General features: G+C 49.1%; 1 protein-coding gene across 4 annotated transcripts in view; it reads right to left on the bottom strand.

Moving 5' to 3' along the window:
• Positions 1-27,778, bottom strand: part of DOCK1 (dedicator of cytokinesis 1) — a 547,152-nt gene that overhangs the window by 30,521 nt on the left and 488,853 nt on the right. For all 4 annotated transcript variants that reach the window (XM_024253415.3, XM_024253416.3, XM_054523055.2 and 1 more), the window contains exons 39-46: positions 18,627-18,716; positions 17,362-17,466; positions 12,597-12,738; positions 12,384-12,462; positions 10,870-10,954; positions 6,524-6,610; positions 3,246-3,422; positions 2,040-2,123 (exon numbers count right to left, since the gene is read on the bottom strand). In XM_024253415.3, the coding sequence (XP_024109183.1) occupies positions 2,040-2,123; positions 3,246-3,422; positions 6,524-6,610; positions 10,870-10,954; positions 12,384-12,462; positions 12,597-12,738; positions 17,362-17,466; positions 18,627-18,716 (849 nt within the window). The remainder of the gene's footprint in view (positions 1-2,039; positions 2,124-3,245; positions 3,423-6,523; positions 6,611-10,869; positions 10,955-12,383; positions 12,463-12,596; positions 12,739-17,361; positions 17,467-18,626; positions 18,717-27,778) is intronic.

Here is a 27,778-nt window from a genome sequence, read left to right as displayed (position 1 = left end):
GAATCTGGAAGACATTCCGCTAAGAGAAACAAGCCAGACACAGAAGGACAAGTATTACACGATTCCACTCATATAAGGTATCTAGAGTAGGCAAATTCATGGAGACACAAAGTAGAATGGTGGTGACCAGGAGGTGGGTGGAGGGAGGAATGGGGAAGTCGTTCAACGGGTAGAGAGTTGGAGCTTTGCAAGATGACAAGGCTCTGGAGATGGATGGTGGCGGTGCTGGTTGTACAACAATGTGAATGTACTTATTGCCTCTGAACTGGACACTTAAAAATGTTTGAGATGGGAAATTTTATGTTATGCATATTTTATCACAATTACTTATAATATATACATAATGTATATTATGTTTATATATCAATATAAGGACTTAGAATTATGAAAATCCAACCCGTCCTATATATCTAAACACAAATTTAAGAGGACTCGTACCTTGGCTCACAACCAAAGCTCAGCCTTGCTCCACTCTAAGACGTCTCATTGGCCAATGTGCTGACGACAGAGAGGCCACTAAGAAGAGGCCCTGCTGGGATGTCAGAATAAAAATGCTCACAGTGGCCTGCTGCAGTGGCTCATGCCTGTAATCCCAGCACTTAGGGAGGCCAAGGTGGGCGGATCACCTGAGGTCAGGAGTTCAAGACTAGCCTGGCCAACATGGCAAAACGCCATCTCCACTACAAGCACAAAAAAAATTAGCTGGGCATGGTAGTGCACACCTGCAGTCCAAGCTACTCAGAAGGCTAAGGCAGGAGAATCACTTGAACCCCAGAGGAGGAGGTTGCAGTAAGCTGAGGTCACGCTACTGTACTCCAGCCCGGGCAACAGAGCAAGACTTCATCTCCAAAACAAACAAACAAACAAATAAACAAACAAAATGCTCACAGTGATGTCTCATAAGAGGAACAACCTTGCCCTGTTCTTTTTTTTTTTTTTTTTGATAGAGTTTTGCTCTATCTTTGCTCTTGTTACCCAGGCTGGAGTGCAGTGGCGTGATCTTGGCTCACTGCAACCTCTGCCTCCCGGGTTCAAGCGATTCTCCTGCCTCAGCCTCCCGAGTAGCTGGGATTACAGGCATGCGCCACCACGCCCAGCTAATTTTGTATCTTGCCCTATTCTGGACTGGGTGCAGATCAAATGCACAGCATCTCTGGGCCTCGACTGGGAGCCTGGGACCCCAGCTTAGCAAAGTGGCCTGGGCTACGACACCCGGTCCAAACCCATGCAGGCCTTTGCCCCACCTCCCTCAACTCTCTTTACGCAGTGTGGCAAGATCTCGGGGACAGCACCCTCCTTGCCTCCCACTTGCGAAAAGGAAGCCTAAAGAGGCAGTGGCCTAAAGCAGCAGAGCAGGCAGGTGCCGGCCCAGCTCTTCTGAGGACTGGCTCTTGACGACCCCTACACTTCCAGGCCCAGGAAGGCTCTGAGAAGCACAGACGCATTCGCCCGGTTCTGACACTTGAACCCAAGGCACCCAGGGTCTGCCCTTTCAAGATGCTGGCCCTCTGGGAAAGGCTCCCGAGGCCCCAGGAGCATGAGTAGAACAGTGAAATAACATGCACAACTTCAGCTGGGAAAACACAAATGAGGATGCACACCGCCGCCAGAGGTGCACGGAGAACAGGGAGAGGGTGCGCTGCAGCTTCTGACCTACATGTGTTTCACAGGGACCGCACTGGCCCGAGCGCCTTTCCTGGTACAGGCTAGAGCTCAAGGCTTCATGGCTCTGAGCTCACCTCAATGTTTTATCAACACAGAAAGAAAAAGTTTTCTAGCAGCCGGCAGAATTGACCAAGGGGAGGAAAGAGACCTTGTTCATTTGCAAGAGATAATTTTCTGGGTGTTCAAATTCCTGACTGCAGCCCAGGAGCTGAGTTGATCATGACAGCAGTGGGTAGGTTCACCCAGGGACAATCACAGCCACGTGCATGGTGACTGCAGCCCAGGGACCTCCATGCTGGCTGGTGTGTGCTGAGCTTAGACCCTCCTAGCTTTCCTTCCCTCCAGCCATGCAGGGCTCTCGCTGGACACTTTACCTGCCAAGCAATCAGGTCCTTGAGCTTCTCGATCTTTTCATGGGCCTCAGGGTGCTCCTGCAGGTACCGGTCTGTAAAGAAGGCCTGGTGGAGACAAGGAGAGTCACTCAGTGCACCTGCTCAGCAAACACAGGTTTTTGCATACTTACTGTGTGCCAGGCCCTGAGAATAGAGCTGTGCATAAAACAGATCCACACGGAGCTCACTGCAGACTCAGGGTCACACCCTCCACAGCACCCAGGACAAAATGTCCCACAAGGTCAAACACTGTAAGTGGAGCTAACAGGGCTGTCTACAGCAGCAACACCGGTTCTTAGGGTCCAGGAAGGCCACAGCTGACCTGGTGGCTTGGTCCTGCTGGGTGGCAGTGAATACAGCCCTCCTAGCTACTCACATGCCCATGCCTCCCACCTAGCCCCTGCACCTGCCCAGGCCTGACCACACCTGAAGGCAACAAACTTCTTTGTGCAAGGGTGGGTAACCACCTCCTCGCAGCCTTCTCTCAGGCAGTATCCTTTTTGTCTGTTTTTACTCTGTCTATATCAGCGGTCAACAAGCTTTTTTGGTGAAAGGCCAGATGGTAAACATTTTAGGTTTTGTGGACCATACAGGTCTCTATCACAACCACTCAACACTGCCACTACTCAACTCACCAGTTATAGTATCAGGAAAACACCCTCAAGCGGTAAGTAAGTGCACAGGTGTGGCCTTGTTCCAAAAGAACTGCATTTACAAACACAGGCAGGGGTGGTCTAGGATACACCCTGTGTCCTTCAACTTCTGCCCATTCCTACAGAACTAGGATCCAGGGAGACCAGCTGGCCAGGCCCCCTCCACTGTCAAAGCGCTACCTCCCTAGTCCTGATATTCTGGTGTTTTTGTCTAACTTTATCTTTTGTCCTTTAAGATCCCAGACCTTGTAAAAGCCACTGGAGGCCTGGGTGCAGATAAGCCAAGCCTGGGTGGGTCAGTGGGGGCTTCCTGGCTGTCTGGGGATGCCCAGGGGAGCCTTGCTGAGGCTCAGGCCTTGACTTTGCTGCAGCCTTCAGGGGCCGCCACTGGCTGCTGCTGCCTGGCCTTGGCTGGGCCACTGCTGAGATTGCTCAATGAGACCAGGGGCGTTTCTGGGCTTTGGGGACTCTTGGGAATTTTCAGTTTGTCCCAGGGCAGGACTGCTTGCCCAGAGCAAGCTGGTGGGTCCCGTGCCTTTTCGTAGTTTGTGAAGCCCCCCATGACAGCTGGGTCCACGATGCCATTCAGGAGCATGGAGAGCGGGTTGATGGGCAGGCTGGGGTCATCCAGGTGCTGCTGTACCATGCTGTTGATCTTGTCGTTCGTCAGCTGCATGGTCTCGATAGCATTCTCCAGGGGGCTGATTTCCACCTGCAAAGAGAGAGGAGAGCCCGATGTCAGCCCCACAGCTGCCTCCACTCCCGGGGTCTCACCAGAGGAGCCACATGCTCTGGGGCAGGCTTCCTGCTCCTCCACGAACCTTTCTTCCAAGCAGAATTTTTGGGCAGCTGGGCATTTTATTATTACTGTTTGTTCCCAGAGATGAAAATTCCAAAGGAACAAAGCAAAGCTGCTGCTCAGCTCTGGGGGCGGGGGCTGTGTGTGTGCAGGTGGCTATGCACATATGTGGTCATCCCAGGAAAACACACAGCCTTGAGTGCTTGAATACACCTGCTTCAGGACAGAGACTTCCAATCCTGTTCTTGTTCTCTGCTTGCTGTGCAGAGGGAGATGTTCAGGAATTCTGAGGAATCTAGGCCAGGGCAGCCTGCACTACCTGTCCGGTTAGGGAGGGCAAAGGAGGTCAAGGGAGGGCCCCGCCATGGCACCCCACACCATCATGTGAAGGAAGAGTGATGGGCAGGCATGGTGGCTCCCGCCTGCAATCCTAGCACTTTGGGAGGCCGAGGTGGGTGGATCACCTAAGGTCAGGAATTCAAGACCAGCCTGGCCAACATAGCGAAACCGTCTCTACTAAAAACACAAAAATTAGCCAGGTGTGGTGGTGCATGCCTGTAATCCCAGCTGCTTGGGAGGCTGAGGCAGGAGAATTACTTGAACCCAGGAGGCAGGGGTTGCAGTGAGCCGAGATTGCGCCACTGCACTCAGGCCGGGCAACAGAGTGAGACTCCAAAAAACAAACAAACAACAACAAAGAGAGCTCATGGCCCCTGAGGTTGGGAGGAAAATGCTGCTTGGAGCACTCCAGGCTGCCCTCACAGGCCTCATTTGCACACCTGCCATGGTTAATGAGAGCTTCAGTGCAGGAGATAGTCCTGGCTCCGGTGTATGTCTCTCAGGGACCTCCACCCTCTTTATCTGAGGGCCCCACAGGGCTTGGCCTGGCCGAGTCCCAGCCCAGTGCCCTCCAGCTCAGCCCTAAGGTGCCAGGGCAAGGTGGCTGGGTCTAAGGCAGGGACCACAGCTGCCCTAAGGTCTTGCTTGAGCAGATCAAACCTCCTCCTCATGCTGGGCCACGGGGACCATGTCCCAGGGTGACCTCAGCAATAACTTTGCTCCTTCCAAAGGAGGCGTGATGGGCCCCCACCCGTGCCCAAGAGCTCTTGGTATCCTCATGTCCGGCTTTCTTCCTGCTACAGCCTCTAGGGGACTGCCTGGGAGCTGGGGGTGGGGCAGGGCAGAGATGAACAGAGAATGGGCGATTCTGTCCATCAGCAACCCTAGACTGGCACTCCTAGGTGGCTGTGGAGATAACAGAGGCCTGCTGCCCACCGATGTCACTGTCCTTGCACCGATGGAAGGACAGCCTCGGGGAGATTGTGATGCACTGGGTGTGGCCAGCCACGTGCACACTGCTGAGAGGGCCGCTTGTCTGGTGTCCTGGACAGCAGGCATAGCCACGCTGACCCCACAACTTGCTTTGCCAGGCCCTACGACATTTCATCCCGGGCACATAGCTTCAACAAATGCACACTCCAGGGCAGTATTCCACCTGGACTGACTGTTACCTCCCTGTTACTAATCTCATTTGCACTAAGAAAGAATCCCTTCCTATTTTTATTGAAGAAGGTTAGCTGCTGCTCCCACTGATATCCCACGGGGCTTGGTCCCAGGTGGCACAAGGAGGGCATCAGGGTTTGGTAGCAGGACGGGAGTCCTGCCATTCTGGGATTATTTGCCTTCCTGCCCTCTTAGTCCATTCAAAATGGCCAACGCAGTCCGAGGAGAAGCTGCATCCTCACGAAAGGTCAGGGCTCCCCTCTCCACCTCCCTAAGCTCCTGCATCCGGCAGCTGTTGGCTGGCAGGCCCCGATTACAAAGGGCTCATGGGCAGAGGGTGATTAAGAGGATCATGGCCTGTTTAGGTGGAGGGCCTGCTCTTCTGTTGTCCCTCAGATGTACAGTGCCTCACTAGCTACAAAGGGACCCAGTAAAGGGGGTGCATTTTTACCACCTGACACATAACTCCCACAGCCTTCTAACTGTCAGGCACTGCCTGGCTGCTAGGGGCACAGAAAGGGAACTCCGGAGCAGAAAGTGACCCCAGGAGGGATAGGTGAAGAGCCCTGGGTGCTTCAAGTATAAAGAAGTGGCTCTGACTGCGGGCGACCTCTCAGAGAGTGGCCCATAGCTGCCCACAGCTCATGCTGGTGTGGGCAAAGGAGAAGGCTCGGCGCTGGACACGCAGCTGGGCAGAGAGATGCCGGCCCCTAGAGACAAATAATCAGGGGTTTCGGGGGGACTCATTGAAAACTAAATGGCAAGTGCCACCCCCTCAGTGAGTTCTTGCCAGGTGAAAACAAAAGGCACTGAGACACATGAACAAAAACTTACAGATTTCAATCAGATGTTTTCATATTGCCAGTTGCTTTGGCCCTGACATTTCAATACTGTCAATAAATCTGCTGCCCAACTCTGGTTCATGTAAATGAAACTGTCCAATAGCTCACTGCAAATGTGAGCTTCATGGAAATGAAACTGTCCCATCGCAAAGCAAAGTTTAGCTTTGCTGAGAGCTGGAAATCGTTATTTCTTTAAAAGGAGTCAGGGAGGGGTATGTTCTCAGGCTATTTTTACTTGAAATGGGCAAGGACTATTAATTAATAGTTGTTTGTCATGTAAATGGCAATGAAACCATCAGGAAAAAAATCTTTAAAAAAGCTTATGTAGATTGGAATTTGTCTTAAACTTTTCACTTGGTTAACACAAAGCATTGTCAAAACAGCACAACTATGACTGAATTTAAATATGTTGTAAGAAGAAATGAAATCTTCACTCTGGGTTTTTGATAAGCTAGAGTTGGTCGTGATTACACAGGATTTCCACTAAAATATGGCTGAGTGAGGAGATACTGATGCTCTCAAGAACAGGTGGGGTCGTTACATGAACTGTAGGGTCTGCTGTGTGCACGCTGCCACAGTGACCACGGGGCACGAGCAGGTGAAGAAGGCGTGGCAGACTATATTGAGGAAGGGAACGGACAATTCCTTCTGGGATGGGGCCATCCTTACCATGAAAACAGACTTGACCTCAAACCATCTTAAAATTCCAGGTAATTTATATGCAGTTGTATATATGGTTCTCTCGATCCACATATTCTGCAAAGGAAACACACACACACAACACGGGTTAGAAGGATGTCAGCAGGTGGACAGCTCTGCCCTAAGGGGGATTTATAGAATAACTCCACAAGAGTCAGGTCCTTCAGCAGGACAGGGTCTGTGGTGCTCAGCACAGGGCACGTGTGCCTTCATGTAGCACCTCACAAGCCACGCTCTGCCTAACGGTCGCTCAGGATACATCAAAGTATCCCCTGTCCCCTAGCCAACATTGCCTACCACTCTGGTATTTGACAATGAAAGTATACTAGGTGAGTGAGAAAGATGTGTATACTCCAAAATGAGGCATGGGGAGCCCCTCTTGAGCAAACAGATTTTCAGAAAGGCTCCAAAGAAGTGTTACGTTAGCTACAGTGTTCATAAGAAACTAAAAGGGGCAAATACATCTTTGGGAGACTGGATTTAATCAAAGTGACCTCTGATGTTCTGATAAAAGCAGTCGGTATTTTAAACTTTAAAATGTTTTGATGTAACTAATATATGTTTACACAAGAACACAAAGATATGGAAACAGCAGGAGGAGAAACCATCCCCTACCCGAAACTGATAACCTACATGCTTTAGTATCTATTGTTCAGGACTTCTTACTAAGTATTAAAAAGTGTGTCTATGCATATTTTAAATAAAAACATCATTTGACAATCTGTGTTCTTTGTAAAACAGTATATTACATATTGCAGGAAACTGTTCTAATCCAATAAATACAATTCTACTACTCTTTAGGGATTGCACAAAAACTCCATTGCAGGGGTCAACTGGAAATTCTTTATCCTACCGCCTCTTTTGTACTGTCTAGCTTGCAACAATCTTCTGCCATTCCAACCTCCTGCACCACAGGGTCACTGAGCAGTCTGAGTCTGTCAACAGGAATCTAGCCTTAAGCAGATGGGATAATGGAATGCCAGTCATTCCAGAAAACTGGGACAAGCGTGGGGGGCTCACATCTGTAATCCCAGCACTTTGGGAGGCCAGGGCAGGCAGATTTCCCGAGCTCAGGACTTCGAGACCAGGCTGGGCAACGTGGCAAAATCCCATCTCTACGAAAAATACAAAAATTAGCCAGATGTGGTGGCATGTGTCTGTAGTCTCAGCTACTCAGGAGGCTGAGGCACAAGAATCGCTTCAACTTGGGAGGCGGAGGTTGCAGGGAGCTGACATTACACCACTGCACTTCAGCCTGGGCAACAGAGCAAGACTCTCTCTCAAAAAAAAAAAAAAAAAAAAAAAAAATTCAGAAAACTGACTTGGATCTTGGAAAGCACTTATCCCAAACTTCTTACGTTCCATAGGAGGAAAGGGAAGGAGCTGGCTGAAGCCACAGGGACACAGGCTAGGCCTCTGTGTCCCAGGCCAGTCCTCCTTTGCCCCATGGGGACGGCTCCCTCAGGTTTTTGTCCTAGCAATGGAAGCAGGTCTGGCCCTCCCATATCCACCTCTAGACCAGATTCCAGTGCTTTCTCTCATGTCAACGTGCCCTGAGAGGGACCTCTGGGTTCCATCCTGGGCTTTACGGCCAGCTTCTGCTCATGCAGGCCCCATCTCATCTTCCTCCTTGTCAGTGCCCTCACTCCCCAGCACGTCAGTCACCCCTTGCCAGGTCTGCAGGTGTGAGCCACCTCGCACTGCTCTCGGCCTGGTGGGCAGCTTCCCCAGCCCCCTGCACTTGGAGCTGGGCTCTCTGCTGTAGGGGCCGGAGCCTGGCTTCCCAGTAGAGCAAAAGGCGTTGCACTAATCTAAGGCTTTGTGGGGCATGCGAAGGACCAAATCCAGCGGCTTCCGAACACTTTGTCCAAGTGCCCGGACCTCAACGGGGCCATTAGGGGGATTTCAGGGCCATTTAGAAGAAGCATAGCCTCTGAGGCTCAGCACAGCTCAAAATGTCAAGAGCCTTTGTTACTCTTAGCTCTGCACCCAACTGGCCGCGCACCCTTCAGCGGTTCACTTGACCTCCTTGTGTCTATTTCTTTATAGTCTAAGAATATATCTACTTGCCAGATGGGAGAGGTGTGAGGGAAATTCAAGAACTGCCTATAAATCCCACAGTTGAGGGACTCCATATAAATACCAGCGTTAGTGCTTGTGATGACAGTAACAGGTGCAGACTGCTCTGAAAGCCACTGCTCTTAGCGAGGGTGTCCAGGTTGGAAGTGCCTAGGTTCTGCCTGCACTGTTGCAGACAATAGATACTGCAGTGACCAGTCCCGGAGGAGGTCCAGGGTGCTGGGTTCACCAACAAATAGGGTGAACATAATCTTCAAACAGCCAGCCTGTTGGGACTGCACAATACTGCAGATTTCACCAACTCCAAGCTCCTTTGTGTTCCTTGGTGACACACACGGAATCTGGCCTCAGGGCTGGAAGGAACTTCCCCATGGCTCTTGAGAGCTGAGATAGCAGACTCACAGGTACTGCCCTGAGGATCCGATGACCGGCAGACCCCTGAGGGATTGGGAGGGAGAGTGGGTAGATGCCACTCTTTACTTGAGGCAACCCTGCTGGAAGGGTTCCGAGCTTTGCTCTGGTTAGGAGTAGGGTGCTAATTCACCTTTGACCTTTGCAGCCTAGATGCCTTCAGACGGCACACAAGAGAAGCCATTCTCAGCAGAGCTGGTCCTCCTTGGGGGTCCCCAGGCTAATGCCTCCTTGCAAAACAGGAGTACATAAGGATTTCCGGAGGTTTCCCAGGCAAGATGGAGAAACATTAACATTTTTTAAAAATTATGGCTTATTTGATGCCTTTTCAACATGGATCCACTCACTTGAGCCCAGGAGTTTTGAGACCAGCCTGGGCAACATAGACCCCACCTCTACATAAAAAAATAAATAAAATAAAAATACAAATGAATCCATGAAAGCAGTTTGTATGTAGAATTTTTAAAAGGCTCTAGGGCTGGGTGCGGTGGCTCAAGCCTGTAATCCCAGCACTTTGGGAGGCCGAGGCAGGGGTATCATGAGGTCAGGAGATCGAGACCATTCTGGCTAACACCGTGAAACCCCGTCTCTACTAAAAATACAAAAAATTAGCTGGGCGTGGTGGTGGGCATCTGTAGTCCTAGCTACTCGGGAGGGTGAGGCAGGAGAATGGCGTGAACCTGGAAGGCGGAGCTTGCAGTGAGCCGAGATCACGTCACTGCATTCCAGCCTGGGCGACTGGGTAACAGAGCAAGGCTCCGTCTCAAAAAAAAAAAAAAAAAAAAAAAAGAAAAAAGGAAAAAAGGCTCTAAAGATGTTTGCTGTTATTTCTACAACTTGAATGCCACAGTTTGCAACAGGGGGTGGATGTTTTATTTTGCAACGTCCGGAAACTTTTTTTTTTTTTTTTTAATGGCGTTTCACTCTTGTCCCCCAGGCTGGAGTGCAATGGAGCGATCTTGGCTCACTGCAACCTCTGCCTCCTGGGTTCAAGTGATTCTCCCACCTCAGCCTCCCGAGTAGCTGGGATTACAGGCATGTGCCACCACGCCCGGCTAATTTTGTATTTTTAGTAGAGACAGGGTTTTACCATGTTGGTCAGGCTGGTCTCGAACTCCTGAACTAATTTGATCCACCTGCCTCGGCCTCCCAAAGTGTTGGGATTACAGGTGTGAGCCACCATGCCCGGCCTGGAAATCTTTTTGATTGGTTGTCCCAACTGGGGTGGTGGCACTGGCACCTAGTAGGCAGAGTTCAGGGATGCTGCCAAACATCCCTGGATGCACAGGATGGTCCCCACCACAGAGAATAACCCAGTCTGTATTGCCAGTAGTGCTGGGGTCAACCCTGCAGTTGTGTGTTGTGCTCCAGTGAAGTTCAGGTGCTGGATACTGAATGAGGAATGAGCACCCGGGTCCAGATCCAGTTCATGTGCTGACTGCTGTGTCACCTATAGAAAGCCATGTCAGCACCCAGCACCTCAGCACTCGGTGGGTCCATTTGTAACTAGAGATAACAGGCACCTGCTCTCTCACCTGGGCCTCGCAGGGAAGGCAATGCGCTACTTATATGGGAGCTCTGGCATTCGGCTGGCATAGTCTCCTTATTAAATATCTCAGTGACCTTAGTCATATTGTTAGTGAAATGGCAATTAGTTTCTCTAACTTTGGAGGGGGTAATAGATTAAGATTTCTGCACATAATATACAAAGACATTTAATATGGCCCTGTGGCTGCCTCTGAGGCCACGCTTCTCCAATGGCAGTTCTACTGGTGGTGGAATGATGTTTTTTGTTTGTTTGTTTTGGTGGTTTGTTTGTCTTTTACCGCAAATTCATTGTCTGGGTTTTTCTCTCCCTTCCGGATTGGCCGAGAATATTCAAATCGCTGGACCTCGTTCACCCTGTAAAAACTGTACAGAGACAGACAGATCATTAGACATTTAACCTGGCAAATAGCCAATTTGCTTTTGGACACGGGGTCTGGCCTTAGAATATGTCATTGCCTCCTGTAAAATGTCCCTAACCTTGACCGGAAGCCATCGCCTTGGCGTCCTCTCCCAGCCAGGGAAATGTTGGCAGGTGGAAAAATTAACTTGAGTTTTTGCCTCTTCCCTGTCCCCAACAACCCTCAAGGGAAAACAGAAGCTGAGTAAGAGTGAAATGAGCAAAAACAGAGGAAAGGTGAAGCGAAGGAGAGAGAAAAAAGCTTTTGTGTTCAACGTATGTGTTTATTATTATTTTTAAAAAGTATTACATACTTTAGTTTCAGATCTACAAAGTACAGATTTTGCAACCACCCCAAGAGTGACACACAGGAAACATAAGTAACCTGCCTCCGCGGTCGGGGTAGGAGGCAGGCTTTCCGCATGCACAGGGGAGGGCGTGGAGAGACTGAGACTGATTTCTCCCCTGCGCTGAAATGCAGGCAGGCTTCCACAGCCAAAGAAACTACTGCATCTGAGAAGGCTCTAAGCTTCACTATTTGCTTAAGGCCTCTGAAAAAAAATGTTGCAACACTTAAAATGTATGCCTTGCGAGAGCAATCCTTTGTAAATAAACAGGGTCCCAGTTTATTTCCCATTATTGCTGATGAAAGGTCAAAGAAACCACCAAACTTCAGGAAGCAAAATGAAGCAGATCCTAAGGAATATGAGGTCATCAAAGAGATTAATATTTTCACCAGAACATGGATCAAACAAAACAGAAAAGTCTTAATATCAAACACATCTGCTAAAGCAGGTCTTTCTACACCATTGCTAAGTCAGGTGCGATTCAACTGACAGGCAGAAAATCTCACTCAAATACGGACAGTTGACTCAGGAGTTTTAAAAGCCCCCTCATAACCCTACATTATGGAATTGCTGTGCTGTAAGGCTGAAGGGTTCTCCTGTGTGTCACCAGGAGCAAATGTGCAAATCCCATTTCCCGCCTTCTAAAATGCAAACATTCAGGCCGCACTCACATGTACGGACTCAGCTTTGCTGGGAATGGGCAGGACTTGTGCACTGCTGTGAAGCTCCCTAGGGGATTGTACCCCACAGGGCAGGTCTATAAAGGAGACCAGACGGCCTCCACTGCCCGCTTAGGTTTTCGCCGTCAGCTGACTTTGGGAAAGGAATAGGCTTTGCACACTCCCAGCACACGGATTAACATCTCCTTTCACTTTTTTTGGATGCTGAAAATAATTAACTTCCCTTGCTCTTCAAAGAGGACAGAAAGAGCATTTGGAAAGCAAATCCAAGGCCAAAGTCCACCCTTTAAAAGGTGGAATTATTAGCAAGAGATCTGTACGCAGCCTCTTAGAACCCTCACGTTGGGTAAGAAAAATGAGATGATTACCTTACGATCTGCTCTGACACTGGCCTGTGAAACTTAGGAGGCAGATCGAGTTTGGGCTTCACTGTGAAGCACTGAATATCTGAGGTGAGGGGGTTAAGGATCACTAAGGCAGCATAGACATCAACCATGAGAGAGGCCCCCCATCACACCCAACCACCCAAATGAATGGCGCCACTGTGGTTTCAGAGTCAATGAGGTTGTCTTAAAGGATACACTGGCCAGGGGAGTTTTTAATATCGTCGCCTGGTGGAGATGTTGTCTTCATTTTCTCGGCGTTTGGAAACTGAGTTAATAGCCGAGCCTCAAAATCTTCCCGGCGCTCATACTCTTTCCCTCGGTAAATGAAAACTTTTCCCTGAAAAGGGTGACATTCATTTAATAACACCACAGAGAAAGGGCCACGAAGAGTTCACATGCAATATGCTGGTCTTAAAATATGCCTTACAGGTTCTTACAAAATGTCATTGAATTTAAGAACAACTTGTAATTTTTATGTTTTTTGTACTTGCGTTGGCTTTGTTAATCAGGAACACACGGTCATCAAGCATGTAAGTTAATACTGTTTAAGAGGCACTCAACACTGCGCTACTAACATCTGTGATATGTTTTCATCTTGACAGTAACAACTGATTTAAAAACTATATGAAAAACCAAATGAGCACTCAGAAGCCCGCACTAGAGTGTGCATGAAATGGTTAGAAGGGGGCAAGGCAGCCAGGACAAGTGGATAATGATGTCCATACTTTTTCTTGTTTTTGTTTTCTTCTCAGGTAGGTCCTAATGAAGTCGTTTTCATTCTGCCATAAGGAATTTAAGAGAGCTTGAGCTAAGGTGGGGCCCCAGCACCTGAACACGGCCACCTGGTGCTGACTCCTGTGAGACACAGTCGAGGCGACCAGAACCCGAGGGGAAGGGATGCAGACCAGAGCCGAGAGCTACTAAGTTCCTGGCCTCCCCCGAGTGAGTGACTGGAGATGGACGGAGAGCAGGACTTCCCTTCCTGCATTCAGAATGCATGTGCAGGTCATTATCCATCAACACATGTCAAGATAAAATATACACAGCTCTTCTTGGAAGGGCTGGGTTTGGTCCATCTCAAATGACACTTTTGTCACCTCCATAAATTCCAAGTTGGAGAGTCAGTCCACTGGGGTTGTTATAGACGGCTAGGCTAGACTAGTTAGCCTGGGGCGGGGAGGGGAGTTAAGTAGGTAAGTGTTCTTCCTTCCACAAGGCTGTCTTGTCGTGGTCATTTCTGCCTGAGTGTGACACAGTCCTCTGTAAATTTACCTTTAAGGAACGTTTTTCTTGCAAGATATAACAGGTCTCCGTTTTTTTTCCTGATTTCAACACGTGTGTTCTGAGTGTCAACTCGGTCACAGAAAGGGGCCAGTGAGTACCTAGTGTAATGCTGCTGCTGGTTTTGGTAGGCTTCTGCCTCCCCCCACCCACCCTGTCCCATCTGGGGCTGTCTCAACCGAAATGAAAACTGCCACAAGGAGGAGACAGCAAGAAGCCACAGGAGTACAAGAAACAGAAGTCTTGGGGGGTAACACTTTCCAGGACGGGACGTGGTTGCTGAGGCGCTTCTGTTCTTTGATCAGGGGACACTGGGGAAGAACCTCCAGGTTGCCTGCTCCCAAGTCAGCTGCAGCCTTGCCCCATCTGCAGTCATTCCTGGACAGGTGCCAGAGAGGGAGACGAACAGAGACAGAGGCAGACAGAGAGGACAGCATTTTGCTGCATATTTTTACACTTACCCCCTAAAGACTAAGATTGAAATCAAATTAAAATTTGTCTAACTAATGGATTTTCAAAACGATTAAGAGAGATTCTATGACACTGAATCAATTGATCCCTGCTGTGGTCAGAATGTTTGTAGCCCCCAAAAGTCAGATGTTGAAACCTAATCACCAAGGTGATAGTATTAGAAGGTGGCGCCTTTGTAAGGGAATTAAGTCTCGAGGGCTCCATCCTTATGAAAGTGATCAGTGCCTTAGAAAAGAGGCCCCAGAGAGCTGCCTGCCCTTTCCACCCCATGACAACAGATGGAAGGTGCCATCTATGAAGAATGGCCCTCCCTAGACTCCAAATCTGCTGGCACCTCGATCTTGGACTTCCCAACCTCAGGAACTGTGAACAATACATTCCTGTTGTTTATAAAGAACCCAGTCTAAGGTATTTTGTTATAGCAGCCCCAGTGGACTAAGACAGTCCCCTTCCCTTGCCCCAGCTTATTCTGAGTTCTCCTAAATCACTAAAAAAGAACCAGTTTAAGAATTGAATTCTTTTTCATTTTGTGCTTAGATATATCTTAAAAGTACCATTATGGAAGAAAAATGTTCTATTTCTCTCCAAAAAAAAAAAAAAAAAAAAAAAAAAATTCAAGCAGAAACCAGATAATATGTAGTCTTAATTAGAAATATAAATACAGTTTGAGCATCTTCTAAGGCTATATAAAGCCATGCATTTCCAAAATTCAGTAAGATTTAATGTATAACAGACTACCATCAAACTAGCAAGCATTTTTCTTATGCTTTACATGAGAAGACACAATAATAAAAATGTATATAAAGACTTTAATAGAAAAAAGCTAGTGAGTTATAGATAAAAACACGAATAACACTTTCTGAAAATGTCAGTTACTTTGCATTCTGAAGTGATCCTTTCGAACATGAAAACAAGGGGAAAATGTACATATAGTCAAAGATATTTATTCCTTGTAAGGCCTATAAATATCAATATGAGCACAAAAAACAGTGAGATCAATTTTTAGAGAAAAACAAAGCAAAAGGGACAGCTAGTCAGTTCTTGGAGGCTCCTCTCCAGCAGGGCATGAAGCACCCAAACATTCTGCCCATGTTTTGGTAACTGCCAGTGTCATTGGCAGATTGACCCCTGACAGGTCGTCTGTGAAGTGTGATAAATATATTGCTGCAGCCCCACAGAATGATCTAGGTGTGGCGGGAAAGTCAGTTCAATATTAAATCAAGCCTGTTAACCTCCATTTGGACTTTTCATTTTGTCCTTTTGGCATGGAGATGACCCAGCACCGCCCCTGGAGCCTGCTATGTGTGAGCTCCTGGCACAACCTGGCATCTACTGGCTCAGGGGCTGCGACGTGTCCTCCGCACCCGGCACTGCCTTCACATAATATTCTATGCAGGCTGCTCCCTTGCTCTGGATTCTGGGATAACCATCCTGCATGGATCCAGAGTTGGTGCCTACATACCAGAGGTAGATCTCCATCCACAGGGGCCACACGCACCATCTAACACCATGCACTGCACAAGGCTGCCACAGCTTAGGGTCCATCTCTCTCCCTTTCCTAAAGATGTATGTTCCGGAGCACACAGACACTCGAATTAAAGCCTTTAGCAACAGTAAGTGGCTTTAACTCCAAGCTCATTCCACCCTTCAGCTTTGTTTTTTATTGAGAATGAAGCTAATTTCAAATTTGTCTCTAATTTAGAGCTTGTAACTAAGCCTCCTTTATTCATTCTTTGGAAAGGAAGACTTTGTTCAGAATTTGTGCTTCTGATCAACCACTGTCTTTGCTGCACGATGAAGGCAAGAGGGGAAGCTGACCAGCAGTGACCAGGAATGACCAGGACAGGGCCAGACGCCTCCGTCACCAGGCAGGACACTGAGGAGTGGGCAGCCAGCCTCACCTCCTAGAGCAGGCCAGAACTGTGGGGCTCCCCTGTCAACAGTGACATGCCCTTCCTAAGGGGAGGTCTGTATCCTCTGGGTGCCGTGATGAAGAGATGTCACACTATTAGTGACTCCCGTGGAGTCGGAAACACAGGACCCCAAATGAGCAACGTCTGGAACCAGGGGAATCTCCCAACTGGTTTCAACTGCCCCAGACAGCTGTGCTCAAGACACAGAGCTTCTGCTTCCTAAAGCCAGAGCAATCACACATGGTCTCCTAGGATAAGAGAAAACTAAGTGTCCAAAAAAAAAAAAGTCATAAGAAATATCAGGAAATCATGACCCACTGGTCAATGGCATCCAAAGAATGTGTTCTTGAGAAAATTTATAAACAATTCTATGGTAGGCCAGGCAGCACTATTAATATTTATGTAACTTCTCCTTTGGCCTCATGTGAATATTGGGAAATGGGCACCTGGCAGGTGATCATGGTTACTGCTTCAATTACATGTCTGAAAGCACATGCCTGTCTCAGGGATGGAGCCTGATTTGGAGTTTCCAGCACCGTGGCCATACAGATCCATTTCCAATTTCCCATATAATAAAAAACATACATCTTCATAGCAGCACATTGGGCAGGGACAACCCAAATGTTCACCAATGGATCAATGAATAAATAAAATGTGGCCTCTCCATGCAATGAAATACCATTCAGCCTTAAAAAGGATAAAGTTCTGACACATGCTACAACCTGGATGAAACTGGAAGACATTCGGCCGAGTGAAACCAGCCAAACACAGAAGGGCGAACACTGTACAATTCCAGTAATACAAGGTCCCTAGAACAGTCAGATTCATAGAGACACAAAGTAGAATGGTGGCTGCTGGGGATAGCAGGAGGGAGAATGGGGAGTTAGTGTTTAATGGATGCAGAATTTCAGTTTTGCAAGATGAAAAAGTTCTGAAGGTAGTGGTGGTGCCGGCTGCACAACAACGTGAATGTATTAATGCCACCGAACTACACACCTAAAAATGTTTAAGATGGCAAATAGTATCACATATCATATATCACACCTCAATTAAAATAATATGTGTAAATCTCTGAAGGAGGGTCCTTTTAAGGAAAAATCAGATAGAAAGGTTATATGCAACCAAATAAAATCTTGTCAGCCCCTCTGTCCCCTGGGCTAACCACCGAGCTATGGCAGTGTGGAGAGTTGCACGTTCCCACGCGGATGCAAACTCCCCACCCTTCCTCAGAATGGGAAGGGGATTCTCTGCTGGGGGAACAATCAAGGCTCAGATTAGGCAGAATCAAACTTTACCCGCAGGAATGTGGGGAACCCTTGTCCGTAGTAGCCAACAGCAAAATAATCAGGCTTGGGCCTGATCACTTTGACGATGTTTTCATAAAACTGAGCTTGTTTTTTCTGGAAGGAAAAAAGAAAATGCATTTCAGGTTTGAGTATTCAAACATGTGTGCCTCTGGATTCTTCTTGCGGGCTCTTTAAAAGCTCTGGCAACTTCTATAGGGTGGGAGGGGGAGATGGTGGGAGAGGGTACTGAGGCTTGCACCTGAATTTCATCTCACTCCATCGTTTTGACATTATTTTTCACGCATTCTCCATCATTCCGCAAGGGAATCTGAACAAACAAGCCCAAATTCAGCAAACAGTTGTGACTTATGGGTGTTTTCAATAACTAAAGAGGTGCCATAGAAATGGCTGGCCCTTAGTATTTTTTAAAAGGTGGGTCAGATAGTGGGATATGTTCAAGGAGAATTTAAAAGAACAGAATCGTTCTGTTCTAAATTCATGACAGACATTCCCACATCATTAAGGTGATCTGCTGAATACAAAAATGACAAGGTGGAGGAGGTAGCAATTAGAAACTAACAGCGTTCCCATGGCAGAAAAAAGGTCTGGTCATCATCCGTCCATCCCCCTCTCATAGAAGGGTCAGGTTTTTTTGTTTTTTGAGACACACTCTCACTCTGTTGCCCAGGCTGGAGTGCAGTGGCATGATCTCGGCTCACTGCAACTTCCACCTCCCGGGTTCAAGTGATTCTCCAGCCTCAGCCTCCCGAGTAGCCGGGACTACAGGCGTGTGCCACCACGCCCGGCTGCTTTTTTGTATTTTTAGTAGAGATGGGGTTTCACCGTGTTAGCCAGGATGGTCTTGATCTCCTGACCTCGTGATCCGCCTGCCTCGGCCTCCCAAAGTGCTGGGATTACAGGCGGGAGCCAGTGCGCCTGGCCTGGGGTCAGTTTTAAACTAGTACAAATGCTCACAGACTGCTGGGCTGTCAAGACCACTATACACAAGGTCAGCAGTTGTTTACGTACAATTTGTTCATAGAAGCCTTAAGAGTTTGGTTATAAGAGCTGACTTGGGACTAAAAAGTAAATATTTATGGGCCAAATATCAACCAGCAAATTAACTAAAACCATCTTCCCAGGCAAACGGAGGGACATGGCCAAGGTCCCAGAGTGCCTGGGGGGAATCCCAATGTTGACATGGAAAGAGAAACTCCTGAAAAACCAGCTGAGATTGCCTGTGTTCATTTAAATGAAAAGAAATAAAGACTCACCAGCAATTCACTGAGTTGCTCATAATCAAACATTTCATTCTCATACTGCTCGGCTAGCTCCTTGCCCAAGGCAATGGCCTCCTCCCACATCTGTGAGTTAAAATAAAGAACAGAAAGAGAAACCGAGGCCTGAATCGTGCAAAGAGTCAAACAGGAATGCAATCATTCAAAATAAAACAGTGTAGAAGTACATTTGAATGAAACACTATGGGAATAACACCGAAAAAATACAAATATTTTCTTGAAGCTCCTGTCTTTTGGCTCGTGACCCACGGCATCAGCTGGTCAAAGAGGTCAATCACTGGCACGTGAATCACGCAGGCCTCTGGCCATGGAACAGCAGTCTGTCGGCCAGTCCTCACTGCTCCTGTCTTTGCTCTCCTGCTGCCAGCTGTGGCCCGAAGCCCGTCTGTCAGAGCAGCCTTGGAGCCAGGGAAAAGGAACCGTAGGGTGAAGAGAGGCTGTGGGGTGCCATTTATGCAGAAACTGGCCGCCTGACTTGGCTCTTTTCCCAAGCCGTCCACCTAAAAAATGCTATGTCAAATATCATCAATGATCAGAAATATCAGGGCAGACTTTGACTCTAAACTAAAGCTTGCAGAAAGTTTGATGTATGTGTGTGACTATGCTATGGATATAAAGCCTGCTATCATTTTGAAAAGGGGGATCTTTGTAAGGTAAGTAACTTTCTAAATAAGTGATTAAAATGTTGATAAGTTTTGACACATGTGGAATAATTTTTTGATAGATAGTTGGCCTGAATTTCCCTTATTTTTCTTGGGAAAAACAAAGCGGACTACTGGAGAAAACCATGGAAAAGTCAGAGGAACCATCTCTTCCAGGAAGCCTTCCTAGCTGCCGCCCACTCTCCTCCTTTGTGCTCCCACAAAGACCCAGGATCCTGCTGCCTCAAAACTTTTGGTAAGGTACTGAAACTAGCATGCCCCTTTGTCATTCCTCCTCAGAGAATATAAGCCCTTGAGGACAGGGGCTCAGCTTTATCAACCTGTAAAACCTCTGGACCTTAATCCAGGGCCTGCTTAACAAGGTTTAGTGAACAGAACTGCAGGATGCTGATTTACAATCAGGAAAGCTTCCTATATGCTGCATTCCCAGCCACGAATCACCACTTCTCAACTTCCATCATTCCCACAAGACGGTAGCCCCAGTCCTCAGGGGAACCACGCAGCTTTGGAACCACCCAACAGGCCAGGCTTTATAGGCCCCGAACCTAGACTACCCTTGGCACTAAGCCCCCACCCGCCTGCTGCACAAAAAAAGACCACAGCATTGCAGTAAAGAAGGAGTTTAATTGACATAAGGCCAGCCATGCTGTTACAGCAGGTAGCTAGTCAGGCATGAGCGGGGCAGGAGAGGGCTGCCCTGACACCCCACCAGGAAAGTCAGGTGACCGTCAGGTGATGGTCAGGCAGGTGTTACACTGTCTCTCTAAAATAATAAGTGGTCGCAGACAGTGCCAGGGAAAGGCAGTTTCCCAAGAGCTAGAAACACCTTAAGCTGGTGATCAGCAGCTTCCTGATAAGATCTCAGGAACTGGGTGAGTGGGCTCAAGCATGTGAATTGAGAGGCAAAATGACGGAGTTTAACTGGTAACCTTCCAGGGGCATTCCACCGGAAAAGGGGTGCACGACGCTGGAAGTAGGCCAGCATATCAAACCCCAAGCCCAAGGTCAAATGGGGCACTTGCCCTCCAAGATGTCTGCTTGGCCTTCTTCCAAGTGTACTTTCTTTTCATTCCTGCTCTAAAACTTTTTAATAAACTTTCACTCCTGCTCTGAAATTTGCCTTGGTCTCTTCTTCTGCGTTATGCCCCTCAATCGAATTCCTTCTTCTGAGAAGGTGAGAACTGAGGTTGCTGCAGAGCTGTATGGATTTGCGCCCAGTAACACCGTCATGTGGGAGACGGTATCATTACTCAAATCAATCTCCCCAAAGGTTCCTAGGGGAGGGGCTTTTCAAAGGCAGTTTGGGAGAAGGGGTGGTGGCCGCCAGGTAACGGATGCTTGCTGCTGATGGGTTGGGTCGGATATGAAATCACAGGGGGTCAGAGCTGTCCTCTTGAGCTGAGTTGCTTCTAGGTGGGCCATAGGAGTGGGGCTGGTGGTCTGGGTGGAGCCAGGTGTCAGGCATGGAAAAAACCTGAAAAGATCTCAAAAGGCTCATCTACAATAGTGAAGTTGCATATTTTGTGAGCAGTCTACACCTTAGCAGAATTCAGGTTTCTCCCCTCTTCCTAGCCTGATGGCCTTTCATTAGCTTTATCAAGGCGGCTGGGTTTTAGGGAAGGCCTATTATCATTTAAACCATAAACCAGAGGTCTCCCAAAGTTGGCTTAGCCAAAGCCCAGGAATGATTACAGGAGAGGCACGACTGGGGGTGGGAGGCGGGTGAGGATTTAGATCAGATCTCTTTTACTGCCGTCATTTCCTCACTGTTAATTTTTTTGCAAAGGTGATTTTGGCTTTTCCCAGCTTACTCTATGTCCAGCCACCTGTGCTCTCCTGTTTAAGGCCTCCAATCACCTTGTCAGGTGGGCATCTGCATTATAGCCATTTTGCAGATAAGGAATCTAGGGATCAGACTGGTAAGTAGCTTTGCCAAGGACACACAGCAGATAAGCGGTGGGCTTGACCCAGTGTGGCCTTTTTGAAAGTCCTTGCTCCTGATGGCCACGTAGCAGCACTTCCAAGCTGCTTCCCCACCTCCTGCCAGGATGGATTTGAAAACAGTCCAGGCTGGCCTTGAACTCCAGGTTCCCACAGGGGAGACAGACTGCCAAGCCCCAAACCTGGGTCACCCATGGCACTGAGCCCCCACCCGCTCACTGGCCTTCGCCTTTTCTTTCTAGGATGACCCCACTGAAGTCCTCACTCACTTCAGAGCCACCCAATAAACTTAAGAACACTGTTTTACTTAAATGCTCCCAAAGTACTCTTGTCATAGACACGACGTAAAGAAACCATCTGCTTTTTTTTTTTTTTTTTGATGAGAGTAAAAGTTATTCTACAATCAGAGCTGCATTTTAATACTTCGAATAACAAAATAAAAGTAAGCCCAAGAAGACAAAGATTTCAGAGCTGGGACCAGCGTCCAGGGAGGGTAGGAGATGGCCCAAGACATCCTGCCTACGGTCCCTGCTCTGCTACCTGGTCCCTTCCCAGAGTCCCTGTCTGTCTGTCTCCCCCATCCTGCTGAAGGTTTAAAGTTGCCTCCCGTTCCTGGAATACTCAGTCTGCTGCTCTCAGTCTTTCGTATGTCCTCTGCCAGAGCCCCAGCTCACATTTTCTAGGAAGGGAGAACTTCCCTACTTTTAATGTTTTTTTAAAGCTCCAGTGACCCCTTCCTCTCTAAGCAGATTTCCATTTCAAAGAGAACATTACCTTTCCTTGTAGGTCTCTTACACTGGATTCTTCTTCTTCTTTTTTTTTTTTTTTTTAATTTTCTGCAAGTGGATACAAACTCTGTAGCTGCCTAGAATGCCAGGGCTTCTAATTCTAAAAGCCTAATCTGTTTTTATCCTAAATGACAGAGGAGATACTTTAGATACATATCAAAAGTAATTGTTTTTAAAAGAAATACAAGTCTTGAGTAAATATCTTCTCAGACTCACCCTCAGGTTACATGGTGGTATCTTCTATCAGATTTCCTGTAAATATGTATCTCTCATCCCTCCCCACTACCCCTGGCATGTTCTAAAGGACTCTGCATTAAGGAGATTTTCATCTACTTTTAATTGGATGGGGCTTTAAAGAGAGTGTGGGTAATTCATACTTCCAGCATGAATACCTTAGAAAACGTTTCCATGCCAGAGAGAAGGCGGATTCAATATGATCTAGATTTAGATTACCTCAGTGAAAGAATCACTTTAACCTCTGCGATTGAACACCCTGGTTTGGCTCCGTTCTCAGAATTGCTACAGGCTTATGAGGTTTGCCACAGCCCCAAATGAAAAAGCCCCATATCAGCAGAAAACTTTATTTTCTGATGCGAAATCCTTAATCCAATTTACAGCATTCTTGAAATTGCCGGTTGACTTGCAGCAAGGAGCACAGTCTCCCCACCCCTGCTTTCTCCCAGATGATATGAGACGTGTTCTTTTGAAATGATAATCTTCTCTCTATTTTTCTGAACCTCCTGGTTTCAGGAAGTTCCATTTCTTCAAGTACCATGAATAGAAACTTGAATAAAAACTTTCTTTTATAATAAAACTCCTTCCTTAGTTCCCAGACAGAAGCAGCTGTAGAGAACGTAGCAGGAATTGATTTCTTACCCATGAGGTGATGTTGATGATTCTGATAGGATGACAACACGGATGTCATAGGACAAGGGAACAGCAGCAGATGAAAGGAAAGATGCCAGCCGGGACAGCCATCCCTTTCTAATAATTCAGGCTGGCGATGACTCACCAGGATACTGGTGGGCGACTCTGGTTTCGTTTGCTGACTAGCTGTAAGTAACTCACCAGTGGAGATACTTCACAGGATGCTTGAATTTCAGACATTCTTCTAAAATTCATCTGTTCTGTTTTTTCACAGCAGTTATTGGGAAAAGAGTCATACTCAATTACCTTCTGAACTTCCAGAGTCCTACACAGGTCTCTGACATCAAAATGGATTAAAATCACTGGTGCGGAAGAATCCGGAGCTCTGGGGGGGTCCCTCAGCAGCACAGGAGCCAGGGAGGCCCAGGACTAGCAGGAGGCTGCGTTCAGTCCGTTCTTTGCTCAGTGCATGCTGAGTGACAGCGTCCCTTCCAGGTGTGGGGCTGGCGGCCCTGGTGAGGTGGGCCTGGATGATTCCAAGGGCCCAGCTAGTCTTGGTGTTGCCTGCAACTACGCTGCAAGGAATGGAGACCCTTTTCAAGCATCTCCACTCCCTCCAGGCCCCTCGCTTTTTCCTTGAGCCAAGCCTCATCCTTGGTCCTCCTGGAGTGCTCAACCGGCACTGACTGATCTGGGTGCAGGATTGACTTTTTGCAAAGACCTTTCTGACACAGACTCAGGCCTGACTCCCTGCGCCAGCTGCAGTTCAAAGCTGGCTGATCATGCAGTAATGATGCCAAAGTCTGCAGTTCAAAGCTGGCTGATCATGCAGTAATGATGCCAAAGTCATCCCAAGTGTGCACAAGATGGATCAGCCACTCCAATGTCATCCTGGAGCCACTGCCCATGTCACACAGGAGCCCCATCACACGGGAACCACTGCCTTGTCAAATCAGAGTCACTGCTGTGTAATACAGGAGTCAATGCCTGTGTCATCCAGGAGCCACTACTTGTGTCATCCAGGAGCCACGACCCATGTCATACAGGAGTCACTGCCCAGGTCATACAGGAACCACTGCCCAGGACATGCAGGACCCACTACCTGGGTCATACAGGAGACAGTGGACATGTCTTACAGGAGCCACTGCCTGGGTCATGCAAAAACTGCTGTCCGTGTCATACAGGAGACACTGCCTGGGTCATACAGGAGTCACTGCCCGGGTCATACAGGAGACGCTGCCTGTGTCATACGGGAGTCACTGCCCGTGTCATACAGGAGTCACTGCCCAGGTCATACAGGAGTCACTGCTCATATCATACAGGAGACGCTGCCCGTGTCATACAGGAGTCACTGCCCGGGTCATACAGGAGTCACTGCTCATGTCATACAGGAGACACTGCCTGGTCATGCAGGAGCTACTACATGTGTCATGCAGGAGACGCTGCTCAGATCACATAGGAGTCACTGCCCATGTAACTTATGCTCATCAACACGGCTCCTTTATTCCACAGCAAGTCCTTATTAGTCAAAACAGAAAACTACTCACTGAGCTTGTAATGCCCTAGATTTAAAAAATGAAGAATTTTTTTTTTTTTTTTGTAACAGAGATACGGCATTTTTTCTTTAGGCCGGGACATTTGTAGTTTTGCAAAGAAAGACCTTGAAAAAACTAAAGCGGGCAGCAAGAGATACAGTTGCTTCTTGCTCGGTGCTTTAACTGGACAGAAAGAGACACCGTGCTGCTCACTCCTGCCTTCCACAGGCAGCTACTGGCCACCGGTGAGGGAGTGGGCTCCAGAGACAACAGAGGAGAGGAACAGCAAGTGCAGACCACCCTTTACGGAGTGTTGTAGAAAGAGGCGGACAAATGGGCAGTGGCTGGACAGGGGAGTTGGAACAAGAAAGAACTCTTCTTAAAGGTGAGAGCAATAATGGCATGGTTGCAGGTGGGAGGGTGGGAGCTGACAGAGAACAACACGTGGGTGCTGCAAGGGGAGAGTGCGGACTTGCTGGTGTGATGTCCTGGGATCGGGGGGATCCAGGGCACAGGCTGGGGAGTCACCAAACATCACTGCAGCTGTGACCTGGCCCATGGCTCTCTATGCACCCAGCATCACTGCAGCTGTGACCTGGCGCAGGACTCTCTATGCACCCAGCATCACTGCAGCTGTGACCTGGCGCAGGACTCTCTATGCACCCAGCATCACTGCAGCTGTGACCTGGCGCAGGACTCTCTATGCACCCAGCATCACTGCAGCTGTGACCTGGCGCAGGACTCTCTATGCACCCAGCATCACTGCAGCTGTGACCTGGCGCAGGACTCTCTATGCACCCAGCATCACTGCAGCTGTGACCTGGCGCAGGACTCTCTATGCACCCAGCATCACTGCAGCTGTGACCTGGCGCAGGACTCTCTATGCACCCAGCATCACTGCAGCTGTGACCTGGCGCAGGACTCTCTATGCACCCAGCATCACTGCAGCTGTGACCTGGCGCAGGACTCTCTATGCACCCAGCATCACTGCAGCTGTGACCTGGCGCAGGACTCTCTATGCACCCAGCATCACTGCAGCTGTGACCTGGCGCAGGACTCTCTATGCACCCAGCGTCACTGCAGCTGTGACCTGGCGCAGGACTCTCTATGCACCCAGCGTCACTGCAGCTGTGACCTGGCCCAGGACTCTCTATGCACCCAGCGTCACTGCAGCTGTGACCTGGCCCAGGATTCTTGAATGCACCCAGCATCACTGCAGCTGTGACCTGGCGCAGGACTCTCTATGCACCCAGCATCACTGCAGCTGTGACCTGGCGCAGGACTCTCTATGCACCCAGCATCACTGCAGCTGTGACCTGGCCCAGGACTCTCTATGCACCCAGCATCACTGCAGCTGTGACCTGGCGCAGGACTCTCTATGCACCCAGCATCACTGCAGCTGTGACCTGGCGCAGGACTCTCTATGCACCCAGCGTCACTGCAGCTGTGACCTGGCGCAGGACTCTCTATGCACCCAGCATCACTGCAGCTGTGACCTGGCCCAGGACTCTCTATGCACCCAGCATCACTGCAGCTGTGACCTGGCGCAGGACTCTCTATGCACCCAGCATCACTGCAGCTGTGACCTGGCGCAGGACTCTCTATGCACCCAGCGTCACTGCAGCTGTGACCTGGCCCAGGACTCTCTATGCACCCAGCGTCACTGCAGCTGTGACCTGGCCCAGGACTCTCTATGCACCCAGCGTCACTGCAGCTGTGACCTGGCCCAGGATTCTTGAATGCACCCAGCATCACTGCAGCTGTGACCTGGCGCAGGACTCTCTATGCACCCAGCATCACTGCAGCTGTGACCTGGCGCAGGACTCTCTATGCACCCAGCATCACTGCAGCTGTGACCTGGCCCAGGACTCTCTATGCACCCAGCGTCACTGCAGCTGTGAACTGGCCCAGGACTCTCTATGCACCCAGCATCACTGCAGCTGTGACCTGGCCCAGGATTCTTGAATGCAGCCAGCATCACTGCAGCTGTGACCTGGCCCAGGATTCTTGAATGCACCCAGCATCACTGCAGCTGTGACCTGGCGCAGGACTCTCTATGCACCCAGCATCACTGCAGCTGTGACCTGGCGCAGGACTCTCTATGCACCCAGCATCACTGCAGCTGTGACCTGGCCCAGGACTCTCTATGCACCCAGCATCACTGCAGCTGTGACCTGGCGCAGGACTCTCTATGCACCCAGCATCACTGCAGCTGTGACCTGGCGCAGGACTCTCTATGCACCCAGCGTCACTGCAGCTGTGACCTGGCGCAGGACTCTCTATGCACCCAGCATCACTGCAGCTGTGACCTGGCCCAGGACTCTCTATGCACCCAGCATCACTGCAGCTGTGACCTGGCGCAGGACTCTCTATGCACCCAGCATCACTGCAGCTGTGACCTGGCGCAGGACTCTCTATGCACCCAGCGTCACTGCAGCTGTGACCTGGCCCAGGACTCTCTATGCACCCAGCGTCACTGCAGCTGTGACCTGGCCCAGGACTCTCTATGCACCCAGCGTCACTGCAGCTGTGACCTGGCCCAGGATTCTTGAATGCACCCAGCATCACTGCAGCTGTGACCTGGCGCAGGACTCTCTATGCACCCAGCATCACTGCAGCTGTGACCTGGCGCAGGACTCTCTATGCACCCAGCATCACTGCAGCTGTGACCTGGCCCAGGACTCTCTATGCACCCAGCGTCACTGCAGCTGTGAACTGGCCCAGGACTCTCTATGCACCCAGCATCACTGCAGCTGTGACCTGGCCCAGGATTCTTGAATGCAGCCAGCATCACTGCAGCTGTGACCTGGCCCAGGATTCTTGAATGCACCCAGCATCACTGCAGCTGTGACCTGGCCCAGGACTCCCTATGCACCCAGCATCACTCAGCTGTGACCCTGCTCATTTCTCCCTTCCCTTGACACCCTCCTTTAAATGCCCTGCACAGGACTGCTCAGTGTGCACCCTCGCTGCCTTGCTCAATGCTGAAAGGATGAAAGGACCTCCATCTGCTCTCTGCAGCAAGTTGAGCATTCTCTCCCTACATCTTCCTCCCAGCAAGAACTCTTGGCTTCTAGGCCAGTGGGTGCCCCAGCCACTCCTGGCACTTGCTTTTCTGTCTTTAACCCTGTTCAAGGGTCTTTGACACTGTGGAATCAGCTCACTTGAAGTCTCATGACATCACTGCCATCTGCCACTGGCTTTGTGGGGCTCCGGCCTGGCCCAATGCCCCAGCCCTCGCCTGGTCTCTGGCCCCGCCCTCCCTCCTCTAAGTCTGCTGCCACCATATTGCCAGAATCACCCGCTGAAAAGAGGAAAATGAAATCATTACTTTC

The sequence above is a fragment of the Pongo abelii genome, chromosome 8 (genome assembly GCF_028885655.2).
Source record: "Pongo abelii isolate AG06213 chromosome 8, NHGRI_mPonAbe1-v2.0_pri, whole genome shotgun sequence".
NCBI lineage: Eukaryota > Metazoa > Chordata > Mammalia > Primates > Hominidae > Pongo > Pongo abelii.
This window is presented reverse-complemented; position numbering and strand designations above follow the sequence as displayed.